The sequence below is a fragment of the Artemia franciscana genome, chromosome 8, assembly GCF_032884065.1.
Source record: "Artemia franciscana chromosome 8, ASM3288406v1, whole genome shotgun sequence".
Classification (NCBI taxonomy): domain Eukaryota; kingdom Metazoa; phylum Arthropoda; class Branchiopoda; order Anostraca; family Artemiidae; genus Artemia; species Artemia franciscana.
In genome coordinates, this window is record NC_088870.1 from 27,245,676 (window position 1) to 27,262,348 (window position 16,673).

The 16,673-nt window shown below is 35.0% G+C and overlaps 1 protein-coding gene across 3 annotated transcripts in view; it reads right to left on the reverse strand.

Annotated features, from left to right (window-relative positions):
* Positions 1 to 16,673, reverse strand: part of LOC136030231 (uncharacterized) — a 177,828-nt gene that overhangs the window by 70,129 nt on the left and 91,026 nt on the right. For all 3 annotated transcript variants that reach the window (XM_065709048.1, XM_065709047.1, XM_065709049.1), the window contains exons 16-17: positions 16,115 to 16,287; positions 8,741 to 8,863 (exon numbers count right to left, since the gene is read on the reverse strand). In XM_065709048.1, coding sequence (XP_065565120.1) covers positions 8,741 to 8,863; positions 16,115 to 16,287 — 296 coding nt within the window. The remainder of the gene's footprint in view (positions 1 to 8,740; positions 8,864 to 16,114; positions 16,288 to 16,673) is intronic.

A 16,673-nucleotide genomic window follows, 5' to 3' on the forward strand; every position in this document is an offset into this window, starting at 1 on the left:
AAAAAAAAACAAAAAAAAAAAAAAAAAAAAAAAAACGTCCCATGCAAAAGGCATTCTGAAACAAAACGATTATGAATTTAATAAGGTTAAAGAATTAACTTTGAAACCATAGGGGAGAAGTCAAATTTTAGCATAAACAGCAAGAGGTTACGGGAAGGGGTATCCTCCCTCATATATACATGCTGAGTTAGATTTTGGGACTTTCAATAAGAAGGATCCCATTTTAGGGACGCATCCATTTTTTTCAAAAACTACACAAATTTTCTTATTCTAGTTAGAAGGGATGCATTAACTGTTATTCAGATACTTTTTTTGGAGTTTCAGCAACTATTTGCGCGGGTGCCTCTTTACTTGCGTATGCTACTTTAAGCTGTTTGAAAATCTTTATTACTATTAACCTACATGTGTCATAGCAAGACAATACTGCTCTGTAACACAGCATCATACATTCAACATTCAATAAAGAGCAACTCATACCAATAGTAACTAAAGAAGAAACGCTTTATAAGTGATAATATTGATGAAAAGTACATCGCCATATTCGGGCTACTCATAAACTCCAAACAGAAGTTTCAAGGCCCTAGCTAGGAAAATTGGAAATTTCATACTTTTATGTTAAATAATTTATGTCATACTTTTATGTGAAATTCAATTTTAATTAATTTTTTTTCCACAGGGGTTGTTGCATGGAGTCAACGGTCGCAGAATTTCGGGAAAGTATATCATTCAAGCTAATATCAAGAGTTCTAGAACCCTTCTTAAGAGCAAGAAGCGAATAGAGCGCAACTAAGCCACCTCATACGCCCTTTTTGTCACCTGTGCTGCCCGGGGCAAAGACCCAAAGGTATTAAGAATTGCAAATTTCACTAGAGAAGGGTTCTTAAATAGATCTTCGTAGAAAAATGAGCTTTTTATGGGTTGTTCGACTGAAGATCTATTAGGGATATTTTCATAAAAAGTGTTTTAGGCTTTTCAAAAGACATATTGGGGAAGCGATACGACAGACACAAATGACTGTATTAGGAGATGAGAATGATAAAACCTTGTTGGAATTTGCACCACACGGAAATGTTATCTAGAGCATGCTATGATTCCACAGACCTTCCCTTCTTTATACAAATAAACAAATGTACACAAATGCCATGTTCTTGGTTTAAGGGCTAACAGATAAGCTTCATAAGAAGCGTAGTCACATTATAAACATTTTGGATTAAAATTTTGAACAAAGAATTGAAATAAAAAGTTTTTAACGAATGAAAGTAAAGAGTGTCAGAGAGCAAAAAAAAACTATAAAAACCAACAGAAGTATTCCGGCATATGAAGAGGACTTTAGCATCCTAAATCCTCCACAGTAGGCAAAAGACAAACTCATATAGATTAGTCTAGTGGTTGTACTACACTAAGAGCTACAACCAGGTTCAAATCAAGAACCAGAGACGAAGATAATAATACTAATATTATAATATCTATTTATAACCCACTTACATCACAAGATAAATAGTGGAGTAAACACTAAAAAAAATGTGGTTCAAAAACGAAAATCAACAATAACATTACATAAAAAATAATAAAAAAATTAATTACCAATAACAATCAAATAACAATAACATTAAATCAATAAAATTAATAAAACAAACGAATTAAACCATGGTGAGGCGACAAACACCGATATGCTGGTTCCGAAAGCTTTTCGGAATAATAAAAGTAGAGATGAAGAACTTCCGGATTTGGCGTGACCAAATAGACATAATAATATTAGCTCACACCCATTTCATGGTTCACGAAATTCAAACGCCAGGATTTCCCTCTCACTTCACTCCGATTATAAACCTTACATTGTCTACGGATATTCCCAAACAATAAGAATATAATAAAACCTGACATTGTTTTTTTGATATGTAGAAGCCAATTTTACTAACTAAAATTGGTTTGCCTTTACTTTACTTAGTCATTTAGACATTAAATGAGCAACCTTAAAATTACAAAGTGAAAAAAATGTTTCATTTTGATTCTGATAGTTCTTAAAGCAATAATTCTGTTCATTGACAAGTTTCAATGTCACTCTTTTTGTCCAGAAGAGAAATTTCGTTTTATGAATGCCATTTTAGGAAAGGGAAAAATAGCTTCGACCCGACTTTGAGGCTTATATTAACAAAAGTGACAGAATGTCTGAATTATCAGACCCCCTTAGCACTAAGGATTATAGTCAAAGAGCCGGCGTTTCGTTTAGCAGAGTGAAAAGATTTGGTTAAGGTTTTACTCTTATGTGATAGACAAGACAAGAATGTCAAAAGGGTTAGCGCTATTTATAAAGAAATGTTCCTCCATTTAAGTCTAAAACAAGGATTTGGTTTTGTTTCGAATCTGAATTTCTGCAGTGTTTTGTTTGTATTACCGTTTATATGAATACTTCTAATAGATTTCTTACGCAGCAAACCAGCAATGGTCACGGGAAACAATATTTCATCGCTAAGCGTACACTATGGTTACTAAGAGAGCAACAACTACCCACTTGTTGAAGAAATACTTTTAGCCAAATGGAAGATCATATTCAAATGAAAACCTACAGTTGAGTCTGGAACCGCACCTAGTTGCTTAGAACAAGTTGAACTTGATCGTACAAAAAACTAATTACCTCATTTTTAGAAAACTTCTATTCCAACATGTAAAGTAAATACATCTAAACGAGCCACTATTATTAAAGCATTATTGGAAAACAGTTAAAATTTAGCAGAAACCACAAGGAGGCCAGGCGATCGTCAGCCACACCACAACTCTTCGTTTACCTCGAATGTGTTATTAAACACGAGCCACCAAGCTACCACCAAGGAGGTTCTATAGAACAGAAATATGCAGCTTAGCTGGAACCCAATTTTAGGTACCTGTGACCTGTCTGCCGGGTCAGGAATAGGTCAGGACATCAAATTGTGTAAACTATGAGTTTGGCAAGATTCAAAGAATTAAAGGTGCCAAGTATTGTGCTGTTCTTGAATGGAGGAACAAATCCATATAATATACGAGGATTATATTTCCCCAGTTAATACTATATTTCATTACGATAGACTTTTAAAACAAACAAAATCAGTTTTCTATGTTATTTCTTCTTCCTTTTTGTTGTCATAATAGAACTTAAGGATATCCAAGGAGTTGTCATCCATTCCAAAATTATATAGCTTCCAACCTCCCTCAACCCAAAAAATCATGCTTTTCATAAATATAACTGTATATTCCTATATATACTCATAAATATCCCATGATTCTGGTGTATTTCGTTTTTTTTGTAATGTTTTTGCGAACCTTGCAAAAGGAATTCCCTTTTGAGTACATATTCACAATGAGATTTTACTTATACCAAGAAGTTGCTAGCACTAATTTCAGCCTATCAGAATATATTTGTAGAATTTTTCGATTGGCTGAAAATTCCGATTGGCTCAAATTACCCCTAGCTAGATCTTAGTATTAAATTACATAAAAAAAACTAGTTTTTTTAACTGAAAGTAAGGAGCGGCATTAAAACTTAAAACGAACAGAAATTACCCCGTATATGAAATGGGTTGTCCCCTCCGCAATCCCTCCCTCTTTACGCTAAAGCTTTTAATTGTTTTAAAAAGCAGAATTGTGGCAAAGCGTCAAACTTTAGCGTAAAGAGCGAGGGATTGCGGAGGGGACAACCCATTTCATATACGGAGTAATTTATGTTCGTTTTAAGTTTTAATGTCGCTCCTTACTTTCAGTTAAAAAAACTAGTTTTTTTTATGTAATTTCTGAACGTTTTTGAATTAATGCATGTTTGATTTTGTCTCTCCACAAATAAATTCTTAAAATGAAATTTGCATATTAATTCCTTTTTTGGCTAAATGGCTTTCTCTTAGCCATTTTATGTAATTTTTCGGTTAAATAAAAAGGCAACTATAGATTTTAATTTTTAACGAATTTTTTTATTAGTAAAAAATATACGTAACTTAAGAATTAACTTACGTAACAAACTTTTATATTCTTTCATTTTTATTATGTATATGAGGGGGTTTGTACCCTCGTTAATACCTCGTTCTTTACACTAAATCGTAAGTTTTGTCCCAATTCTTCAAGAACGACCTCTGAATCAGAAAGGCCGTAGAATAAATAGTTGAAATTACTAAAAATACAATAGCATAAAGAGCGAGGTATTTATCTCCTCCTAAATACCTCGCTCTTTATGCTAAAGTATTTTTAGAACCCCTCATATGCGTAATAATCTCTGTTCGTTTTAAGTTTCATTGCTACTCTTTACTTTCAATTGAAAAAACTTTTCAATGTTTATTTTTTCATTGTTTTTTTTATAGTAGTTTTAGAAAATCCTTCGCCCTTTTCATTGAATTTCTGTTCCCCCATGACATATTTCTCCAAGGAAAGATCCTCCCACATAGCCCCTCCCCTCAACCCCACCCCCAAAACCAAAAAAAATCCCCTGAAAACGACTGTACACTTCCCAATAACCATTATTATATATAAACACTGGTCGAAGTTTGTAACTTGCAGCCCCTCCCCCAGGGACTGTGGGGGAGTAAGTCATTCCCAAAGACATAGTTCTTATGGTTTTTGACTATGTGGAACAAAATGGCTATCTCAAAAATTTTGATCTATTGACTTTGGAGAAAAGATGAGCGTGGGAGGGGGCCTAGGTGCCCTCCAATTTTTTTGGTCACTTAAAAAGGGCACTAGAACTTTTCATTTCCGTTAGAATGAGCCCTCTTGCGACATTCTAGGACCACTTGGTCGATACGATGACCCCTGAAAAAAAAACAAAAAAAAAAAACAAACAAACAAACAAACAAATAAACACGCACCCGTGATTTGTCTTCTGGCAAAAAATACGAAATTCCACATTTTTGTAGATAGGAGCTTGAAAATTTTGCTATAGGGTTCTCTGATATGCCGAATGCGACGGTGTGATTTTCGTTAAGATTAACGAAAATCACACCAATGATTTTCCGTGATTTTCGTTAAGACCTACTTTTAGGGGGTGTTTTCCCCTATTTTCTAAAATAAGGCAAATTTTTTCAGGCACGTAACTTTTGATGACAAAGACTAAATTTGATGAAACTTATATATTTTAAATCAGCATGAAAATCTGATTCTTTTGATGTATATTTTAGCATCAAAATCTTTTAGTATCCGTTTTTTAGTTTCATTTACTATTGAGCCGGGTCGCTCCTTACTACAGTTCGTTACCACGAACTGTTTGAAAAAAAAAAAAAAATAAAAAAAAAAAAATCTCGTTACAAATGGGCTTAAAACAACTTTCTGCTTATGGAGCTGACAAAGCCCCGGAATTTTGTATTTTGTTCTTTGTTGCCATATTCCCTATTTCGATGTAAATATTTAATATTCAAAACTTTTCTTTTACTAAAAAACGAAACTATTCTGCACGGTCTTGGTAGGTTTGGAGGTAAACAGATATTTGCGGGCAAAACTCTCCCAAAACCTCATGATTATAACTGTTTTTACTGTTTTCTGCACCATTTCTGATGTTTCTTTTTTCTTATTTGTCCCCTTTCCAGACCTTTCCAAAAAGATAAATCATCCAAAAGAAAATTCAAAAAGAATACAACAATGACAAAATAAAAAAAAATAGTACAATACAATTCATAAAGAAGAAAAGAAACACCCTGTGTAGGTAATTTATCTTCTTTACAGGTAAAATGCCGAATAAGAAGAGACTACAGGAGCACAGTATTTGGAAGTTTATCTTAGTAATAAAACAAAGAACAGCAAAATCGATAACTCTAGTACCGAGCCAAATTTTAGGTTCCGACCTCGTCACAAGTGCCATAAAAGCTCTTGGCTCTTGTTTCTTTAGTTTTTAAAATTGGCTTCTCTTTGTGTGAAAGAAAAAGCTACTACTGACTTACGGACAGCAAAATCGATAACTCTAGTCCCGAGTCAAATGTTAGGTTCCGACCTCGTCACAAGTTCCATAAAAGCTCTTGGCTCTTGTCTATTTAGTTTTTAAAATTGGCTTCTCTTTGTGTGAAAGAGAAAGCTACTACTGACTTACGGACAGCAAAATCGATAACTCTAGCACCGAGTCGAATTTTAGGTTCCGAACTCGTCAAATGTGCCATATGAGCTTTTGGCTTTTGTTTCTTTAGTTTTTAATATTAGCTTCTCTTTGTGTGAAAGAGAAAGTTACTACTGGCTTACGGACAGAAAAATCGATAACTCTAGTAACGAGTCTATATTTAGGTTCTGACCTCGTCACAAGTGTCATATGAGCTCTTGGCTCTTGTTTCTTTAGTTTTTAAGATTGGCTTCTCTTTGTGTGAAAGAGAAAGGAACTACTGCTTGCGGACAGCAAAATCAATAACTCTAGTACCGAGTCTAATTTTAGGTTCCGACCTGACCACAAGTGCCGTATTAGCCCTTGGCTCTTATTTCTTTTAAAGTTTACCCATTAATAGCTCTTTTTCTTATTTGTCCTCTTTCCAGACCTCAATATAGATTCCTGCGTAAATACCTGGTAGAATCACATTGTTGAAAAGCCTTAAATGCCATCGTAATACTTGTCCACGTCCATAACGTTACTTTTTTATAATTACTTAATGGCCACCAAAATAATTATTTTTTATAAGGAAACAAAGGTTTTGGAGAAGGTGAAACAACAGCTTTAGTTAATTTTTTCTGATGGAATAAACAGACCATCAACAATTTTTCAAGGGCCTTAGCTTTGAAGCGACTAAAAGCATTGTTTTAGTCTGATTCTTGCAAATTTTGCCTAAAAGGACTCACGTCCCATTCCCTCCATCATAATCATAGGGAGTATAGGGGCTGCCCTTCCCCAAATATTGGTGCAAATACCAATGCCTCATATCAAAAATGAAGCATAGTCACCAAAAATGTGCTGGAAAAGGATGAAATTTGATAAGACTAAACATTAGGGGGAAAAAATTGGTTTTCCGATAGTTGACATTTAACGGCAAAAAATTTAAATAATGAAATAGTGCAAAGAGTTAAACTACGGTATTAGAGGGGAGTAGATGTTAAAATCTTCTCATGGTGACTTGAGAGTCGTATGTACAATAGGAAACTAATTCTGCAAATTTCAGTCACCGCTTCGTCACTGGCAATCCTGCCAAATGTCTGCCATAAGATAGTGTATTCCGTGGAATCTCAGGCTTAAGGAAAACAATACTGAACAATTTTATACTGTTAAGAAAAGTTCTTCTATAAAGGAAAAATCAAATCCTTACCCAATTATACTTATTTACTAGCGTTATTCAAAATACTTTTTTTTTTCGTTTGTCATTCTAAATGCTCAAATACTCTTTTTTTTTAACAAAAACATAAAAGCATTAAAATTTAACCGGGAAACTAATTCTCAATGCGTATATGCAACATCTTTCCCAAATTACAGACAGGTAAAGCAAATGCAGCTAAATCACATTGTGTCCATTCAACCCAAGCAACGGCGAAAACCAGAGAAAAACTTTTTCAACAGAAAAATAAATAAGCCTTAATACTCATTTTCAAAATAGCAATAAAAAAATAAAAAAAACGTAATTAAAATTACTTTTTCTCAAAATTAACGTTGTGTAAGAGTATTCATTCTTAAAGATTGATAAAACAATACCACACTTTCGTTGAAATTGTGCAAGAAAAATTCTTAGTTAAAGACAATATTAGTGGTTGGTTTTATTGGTTGTGAATAGACCTTTATTCAGCAGATAAACTAGGGATTTTCAAGTTCTTAATGACATAAAATGTCAGAAGTTGACAAAAGTTATAGCGGCCCTCTTTCAAATTAACAAAAAAGAGTTAAGGTGGATAACTGGCTTAAAGGATGAATTTGAAAAGAGTCCGGTGCCAAACAAAGTTGCATCTTTTCCACTAGCACTTGCTCCTATGACAGACCTTATATTGTGCATAGCCCTAGAGGAAGTTAGTGAAGCAGGATTCCAATGGGATAGTAAGATGACATCCGGCCAGATTATGGAGTTGGTCTTGGGTTACATGGGGTCAGCGTAGAGGATTACGATTGCTTTCAAGATCGTCTAAATCAACAAGTTATGATCTCCATTTCAGTACAAAAGTGAAGAAGGCAAAGTTGAGAGAAAAATTACTACCCAAGGTACTATACAGGTAAGGGACGAAGCACTTGAAGAAATCGACGGATTTTGTTTATATGAGCAGCGTTATAGTCGAAATAAAATGAGGTGATTTCGTTCACGCATAACCATAATGATCAACTCAGTCCGCTGACTCCCAGGCAATATAGAAAATACAAGGGTTTTCTATATTTACAGAATCTAAAAACGAGCCAAAAGTGATTAAAAAAACAACAACATAAATCACAGAACAACAACATTAAAAAAGAAAACCCACTAAAACATTGAGCTAACTAACCGTCATTAAGAATACTGATATTGGGTCGAACGTAACTCTTATTGAATAGGGTGGTTCGAATCAACTTAATTTTTTATCTTACAAAAGCAGCTTAGTTGACCTGGATATGTTCTCTGGATGATAACAAAGAGTGTACACCGAGGAGGTTTTCCTACCCAAATGGGGTAAAAAGAATCTAGAGAAGCGTGAAATGAGACTACAAAAATTACCAAACCTGTGGCATTTCATTATGGACTTGACAAAGCAGAACCTTTAAACAGGATAGAGGATGGGGGAGGGGCGTTAATCAGGGTGTAGCAGGCGGCTTAAAACCACCACTAGATTGGGAAACAATAGCAGTATTAAGAATAACATTTACCTTTCTTATCTCGCAAAGAAGTTGTGGCTTATCTTCCAAATCTACTACCAATTTCTTGGCTTCATTAGTCCATTTTCGAGAGGGGTTACTTGGGGTAATTTCAAATAATTTGCATCTGACGGCCTGAAATATTAAGTCGTTATGTTTTATTCCTTAAGAGGAGATAACAAAAATATGACTAACTTGAACATCCTTAAAAAAAGGTACATTTGAATAGACTCAGTAGTTTTGTAGACAGAGAAAAAAAAAGTTAACTTCTTTTACGTCCAAAAGGTATGAACAGTGAATTTCAAATACAGCGAACATTTAAACTGTAGAAGCAAAATACTTAAGAGAAAAGCAGGTCAAGACACGAGAACAGTGGAGATGGCACCTTAAGGCCCATTTCGCTTTCCTGTAAAATCTCGAGATTTCAAAATCCTCAAAATTAGTAACATCTCACCATTATTCCCTATATTATTTTTGATGTGCATGTTTTACTTCGAGTTTCAATCCCTCTCCCGTTTCCCCCGAGAAAATGAGCATAGGTGCCTTATCTATGCAAAATACATATTTTATGAACTCAAATAGCCTGTTGGCTCATTCGATAACAAACTGAGTAAGTTAGTTATTGAAAAATCTTGCCTTGATATTTTCAGCGCCTCTTTTTTCTATAAGTTTATTTTAGTGCACTGCTGCAACTAATAAAGGATATTGATACCATGGAATCGTTATTTGTCTTTCAGTGTACACTTTTGTTAAAGCAATATAGTGGAACAAGCCATTTTATGGAGTCGTAACATCCCTATGTAAAAAAAAGAAAATCCTAGAATTTTGCCAGGATACACTAGATAGCACAAGTTTTAGTCTATCTGAAAGATCACCTTCGGTTTGCATTCTTTTAACTTTCTCTTAATCTCTGTATACCTTTTTCCGGAGCTAGGTCATTTAAACGTCATTTTAGAAGAAAGGAGACGCAAGCTTTCTGCTGGGGCCTTGACTCTAAATAACAGATAAATTTCCTAATTGTAATTTTTTGTTTCCTCAGTAAACAAAAAATTGGGCCCCTAACCGTTATTATTAGTTAAATGTCTTTTTCTCCCTATTAAGTCCCTCTAAGGTCAGTTTTCAATTTTTTTCAGTAATAATGCTTCACGTCTCAAGGGAAAAAACCCACTAATTTATTATTGTTTATTTATATTAATTAAAAAAGCTTTTACCACAAAATAAGTTTTCCAAAGAAAAGTAATGAACTAAATTAAACGAAAAATGAGCAAAAATAGAATCAAATAATCTAACAAGTGTAAAACTACCACAAATCAGCATAAATGAATAAATGGAACCCAGAACAAACAGAAATTATAATAAATAACCGAGTCAAACTCGGAACGAACAAAAATAAACATGAGTAGGGCTAACAACCTCTATGCATTCTCAAGGCCAGAACATAATTTTAGCTTTACTTAAAAAATTAATTTTAAATGTTTTCACATTTACAACTTTAATAAATATAAAATCATTAAGATTTTAAGGAATAAATATCAGCATATGTATGTTAAACAGACAATGCACATTCATTTGTATTTTTTTCAATTAAGCAAATTATATTCTAGTCTTGAGAAGGTATAGGGGTTGCGAGCCCTACTATGTTAATTTCTATTCGTTTTGAGTTTGGTACGGTTATTCATTCGAATTTCTGTTCGTTTTGTGTTTCATTTGTTTATTTATACTGATTTGTGGTAGTTTTGCGCTTGGTAGATTATCTGATTCTATTTTTGCTCATTTTTGGTTTAATGGAGTTCATTACTTTTCTTTGAAAACTTATTTTGAGGTAAAAGTTTTCTTAATTAATTTCTGCTCGTTTTATATTGACATGTCTTTTTCAGGGGAAAAGAAAATAATAGTTTAAATCCTTAAGTTTTTTAAGATTTAATAGTTTGGCCTGCTATTTGTATGCTGGAGAAACTTTTTCAACAATTTTTAACAACGTTCTCCCTTTTGGAAATCCTGAAACAAACAGTAGTGTTTAATTTCGTTTTATGCCTCCTCTAATTGACATGAAAAATAAAACTAAATATCATTCCCAAAAAATTTCCTCTATGCTTTTTGACAGTCTTGATACACTTTCGCTCTTCTGATTTAGTTAAATTTTAAGAGCAGAAGTAGTAATAGCAGAAGCCTCAAAACTTTGAACTTACTATCCTCAGTTTTTCATGGGATTTAGTTTTAAAGCATAATGGACAAATTGCATAACTGTGAGGGTTGACCTACCCTATAATCCTAGAGATATAGTTACTAGACCGTTCAGCTATGCTGAACAAAGTGGCTGTTTTAAAATTTGGGAGGAAGTGTTTGAAAAATTATGGGCTAAAGAGGAGGGCTGATTGTCCTTCAGTCACTTTCGACTCTTAAAAAGGGCACTATAACTTTTAAGTTCCAATCAAATTAGCTCCCTGAAAATATTACTGATATTTGTAGCTATGATAGAGCAGCGTTATTTATGATATTGCTTATATGCCTTTTTAACAACTGCATGCATATAGTTTTTTTCGTTTAATTGAAACTCCCCCTAGATGTTCTCTAAAAGTTTCAACTTAATGCCGTTAGTGTCATTAGTTACAGTAACCGTAGAGGTAACATTAAAACTATACACATAGTGTCTTCTGGCTCGTCCAAAATCCGCCACAGTTTACCCCGAAAGGTCTAACTTAATAAATTTAATTAGGATAAGGTCTCTTTTAACAATCTATACGATCACAGTTTGTTTTAATATAGTCCAACATCAGTCTAAATATTCCTTGAAAGCTTCATCCTAACACCCTTAGCTTGTGTAGTAGCAATAGTTGCAGTAGGATTAGTAGCATTAGTAGCAGTATGTCAAACACACGATGAAAATTTCAACTTTTTGAACACCATCAACCATTCCCGAAACATTGCTTTGACGTCCTCTTGACAACCTATGTGGGCATAATGTGCTTCGAAATAGTTTAATACAGTTTCAATATTGCCCAAAATTTTGCCTTGATACCCTTAGCTTCTGTAGTATTATGATGCAAATACTATCTTTTGGTTAGTTCAACATCCCCCAAAACAAGCCTTGAAAGTTTTAATTTCACACATAAAACTGTTCCTAGGATATTGCTAATATGTCCTTTTGACAACCTGCACCTTTTTCTAGTGATTCATTTTAACTTTCCCCCTGAAAATTCCCAGAAAATTTCACGTTCATACCCTTAGGTACAGGTGTAATAGTAGTCATAGCAGTAGTATTTATACTCAAATTAACGCAATTAGCTACCGCTACGACATTGTCGACATGCCCTTTTGATATCCTATATATTCTTATGCTTCTTGAAATTTTCATCTTAATGCTCTTAGATTTACAAGTAGTTACAATAAAAGTAGTATAGTTTAAGTAATAGTAATAGTAGTAGTAGAACTACTAAATGTAGCAGTGGCAGTAGTATTAGTAGTAGTGTGCACGTATTGCCGTTTGGTCAGTTGTTCTTCCCCTTTGCATTTACTGAGAATTCCAACTTAATACACGAATCAATTCTTAAGATATGCTCTCTTTACAATCTGAATGCACATAGTGTTAGTTCAAACTTGCCATCAATATTCTCTCAAATTATACCTTAATAGACATAGCCTTAATAACACTAGTGTCACAGTAGTTAAGGTGGTAGAAGGAGAGGTATTTGCAGTGACAGTGATGCATTAGTAGTAGCAGTAACAGTAGCAGCAGCAGTAGTAATAGCGGTAGTAGCATGTACATCTTGACTTTTGGTCCTTTCATGATGACCCGGAAGTTTCACCTTGACACTGTAAGCCGTTTCAAAAATATTGCTCATGTACGCTGTTGACCCCTTTTTACCGCCCTTTTCACCTTAATACTCTAAGCCTTACAAGTTGTTACAATTGAAGTAGTAGTTAGAGTAGTTTAGTGACAGTAATAGTATTAGTAAAAGTAGCAGTAGTAGTAGTGTAAGTATTGACATGCATATATTACATTTTTGTCAATTGATCTCCCACTTTTAAGTATTCTCTGAAAGTTCCAACTTAATACCCAAATACATTCTTGAGATGCAACCTTTTGACAATCTGCATGCACATAGCCTGTTTTGGTTTAGTTCAAGTTCCCCCTTAATAGTCTGTCAAGTTTTCACCTTTACACGTATAGCCTTAATTGTGCTAGTATCATGGTAGCAGTTGTAATAGTAGAAACAGTATTAGCAGAAATAGTGTATTATTATTAGTAGTTGTAACAGTAGTAGCAGTAGTATTAACAGCGGTAGTAGCAGGTACATTTTCCTTTTGGTAAACTGAACATACCACTCATGATGGCCCTAAAGTTTCCTCTTGATAGAAAAAGGCATTTGAAAAATGTAACTGGTTATGCACATAGTATGTTTTTATTTAGTTCAACTTTCCCCACAACGTTTCCTCAACGGTTTTTTTCAATATCCTCGCCTTGGTAGCACTCACAACAGAAGTAGTAGTTTTAGAGATAATAGTGCTAGTAGTAGTAGTTGTGGTGGCAGTAGAAGCATTGGTAGTTTCAGTAGTAGTAGCGCGCAAATATTGCCTATTTTGTAAATTGATCATCTCCTTTATCATTTCCTGAAAGTTCCAAATTATACTCATTCCTGAGTTAAGTCCTTTTGACAACCCATATATTCATTACATGTTTGGATTTAGTTTACCACTTCCCTCAACATTCCATGAAAGACTCACCTTAATGCCTTTCATATTTTGGAAAAGTAGAAGTCAAACATGCATACCTTTTTTCAATAGCTTATACTATATGTAAGCAATGAACAAATTGCCTAACTCAAAGCCCTTGCAATGAGGCCTCGGGAGGGAAGACATCCCCAAATGCATAATTACTGAACCTTTCAACAGTGCTGAAGAAAAAAATAGATGTCTAAAAACTTTGTTTGGATGTTTATTTTCAGAAAGGATGGGCGTGGGGAGGGGGGCTGTGATCTCAAATCACTTTTGACTCTTAAAAAGGGCACAATATCTTCCAGTTTCAATTCAAATGAGCTTTATCCGAAGTTTATACGATCACCCATTCCATAGAAACCTCATATTCCCCAAGGAAAGGCGCTGTGTCAACCCTGTAGGCATTGTTGTAGGTTCTTTGGACTATTTTGAACACAATCGCTATCTCAAAATTTCTACCAGATACGTTTGGTGAAAAGAGGGGTCATTGGGCGGTGGGTTAATTGCCTTTGACTCTTGAAAGGAAACCAGAACTTCCAGTTTTCAACCAAATTAGCCACTTCTAAATTTATATAGCCTTTCCTTCCATAAATACTTTAAATTCCTACAGGGCATAACTTACTTCCCTTGCCCCCAGACTCAGATGGTTTATATCAACCACAACAGCCTTGTTATATGATGTTTGGAGTATTTTGAAAATGGCTATATTAAAATTATTTGATGCTTTTCAGGAAAACACGATGTGTGTGTTAGTGGACGGGGGGTAGCTGCCCTTTGATCACTTAAAAAGGGCACTAGAACTTCGGATCCATCCAATGAGCACTCTCCGAAGTATACACGACCACCCTTTCTATTAAAACCTTATAGGCCTCCAGGGCATAATCTAAAACTCTTGCCCCAAGGCTGTAGGGTGTTGTGTTAACCCAAGAGGCATTGCTATAACGTTTTTTGGATTATTTTGAACGAAATGGATATCTCACAATTTCATTCAGATGCGTTTGGTAAAAAGAGGGGTAGTCAGGGACGGTGAGGGGGCTTGTTGCACTCGATCACTTTTGACTCTTAAAAGGGAACTAGAGCTTCCAATTTTCAACCAAATGAGCCTCCTCAAAAGTTTATCCAACAATCCCTTCCATAAAACCTTAAATGCCTGGGGGCATAATTTACAATCCTTGCCCCCACGCTCTATGGTTAGTTTCAACCCCAAAAGCCTTGTTATATGATCTTTGGGCTATTTTTCAATAAAATGGCTATCTCAAAATTTCTACCAGATCTATTTCGTGAAAATATGAAATCAGGGGGTAGTAGCTGCCCTCCAATCACTTTGACTCTTAAAAAGGGCACCGAAGCTTCCGATTACCAATCCAATGAGCCCCAAATATCCGCCGTTTCTTTTGTGTTCTCAGAAGCTGCTGATCAGAAAAGGTAAAGAAAATCAAACAATTCATGTCAATGGTCTAATTTTTGGAATCTAAAGCGATTTAATGAGTCTTTTCTCTGGTGAAGCTTTTCTTAGGAAAGAATTTTTTTCCAGATGGGCATTTATCGGCAAATTATATCAGCGCCCTATCGGTGCGATACTGACATATCCGTTTCGGTATCAGATCCCTAAAATTCATACCGGTCGGGGTTCAGGCCATACTTTCAACTACGCCGAACAAAATTGGCTATCTCAAAATGTTGATTGGATGTGTTTGAGTAAATGATGGGCGTTTGGGGAAAGGGGGCTGTTTGGCCTCCAATAAATTTCGACTATGAAAGAGGATATTAGCCCTCTCAATTTCCAATCTAGGGAGCTCTTTTCGAAGTTTCTACGACATTTCCTTCTATATCAACTGCCCTGGTCTGAAAAGCCAAAAAATATATAAATAATACGGTGTGACAACATCGTTCTTTGCAAGAACGATCTCAGGTTTTGCAAGTTTTGATACGATCTTTTGCTTTAGGAGGGTTACTTCTCTTATGTTATTATTAGGGTATCTCATATAAAGAGAAGATATCTCAATGAACAACTTAAAAGATAAAGCCGTTTTTACACCTGAGAGATGCCCCCTCCCAGTCTGGCACCGACAACGGCGGTCTGAAGTGACGATTGCGCAGAAATAAGAAAAGGCAGAAATAAGATTTCGAGACGAGAGGTTTTCTCCTTCTCGGGACGGTTTCTGTAGGTAAGTGGGATATAAGCATACAAATCGTAATTTGAATAAATTCTTGTACTTGGGAAGAGGAGTGTAAGCTTCAGTGTAGGATGTTTTTTTTTATAATATCCTCAGCCTTAGTAGTACTCGCTTTGAAGTAGCAGTTTTAGTGATAATAGTGTTAGTTATAGTAGCATTTGTGCTGACAGTAGAAGCAGTGGTAGTAGCGCGCAAATAGTGCTGCCTAGTTCAGTAGAACTTTTGCCCCATCATTATTGCCCCCAAATACTTTCTACATAAAAAAGAAAAGGTTGTCGTTCATTCAACCCCCTCTCTCTCTCTCTCTCTCTCTCTGTCTCTCTCTCTGTCTGTCTCTCTCTCTGTCTGTCTCTCTCTCTGTCTGTCTCTCTCTCTCTCTGTCTGTCTGTCTGTCTGTCTGTCTGTCTGTCTGTCTGTCTGTCTGTCTGTCTGTCTATCCAAAATCAATAAAAAGCTGGGCCCATAAAAAATACAATAAAAATAAAGTTCTTACCTGTGCCGGAAGAGCAGTAAACTTCCGAGCCATCTTTCGAACTTGCGACAAACGTAGGACAAGCTTATTTCCATAATCAACATAGCGTATAAGGATTTTCCGATCCGGGTAGGTTTCGAGGACGATGGCGCGGTACCATTGTTTATCCAAGTATGGGGCAGCACATATAATTCCTACATAAATTTAATTTTTTTTTGCACAATTAGAATGCTCCAAATAAAGAAACAAAAACAAAAAAGTATCTTAATACAATTTAAGATCGCTTAACATCATGAGAATTTCTCAATGTGCTGTAATTCAAACCACTATCTAAATTCCTAACACAACTATATCGAGAAAAGGAAACAGATGACAACCCTCTCTTCCTCAAAGTAATAGGTTTATATATAATATGCAACAAATATTATGCCTGGTAAGATAGATGATTTACTGCCAACAAACAAAAAATATAATTTAGGTAAAAAAAAAATTAACATCAACGAGAGGATTTTAGTGAGGCATCCCCTATATCCACCATTCTGCCAGTACAGTCTTGACTCGAAATGTTCAAATTAAATAA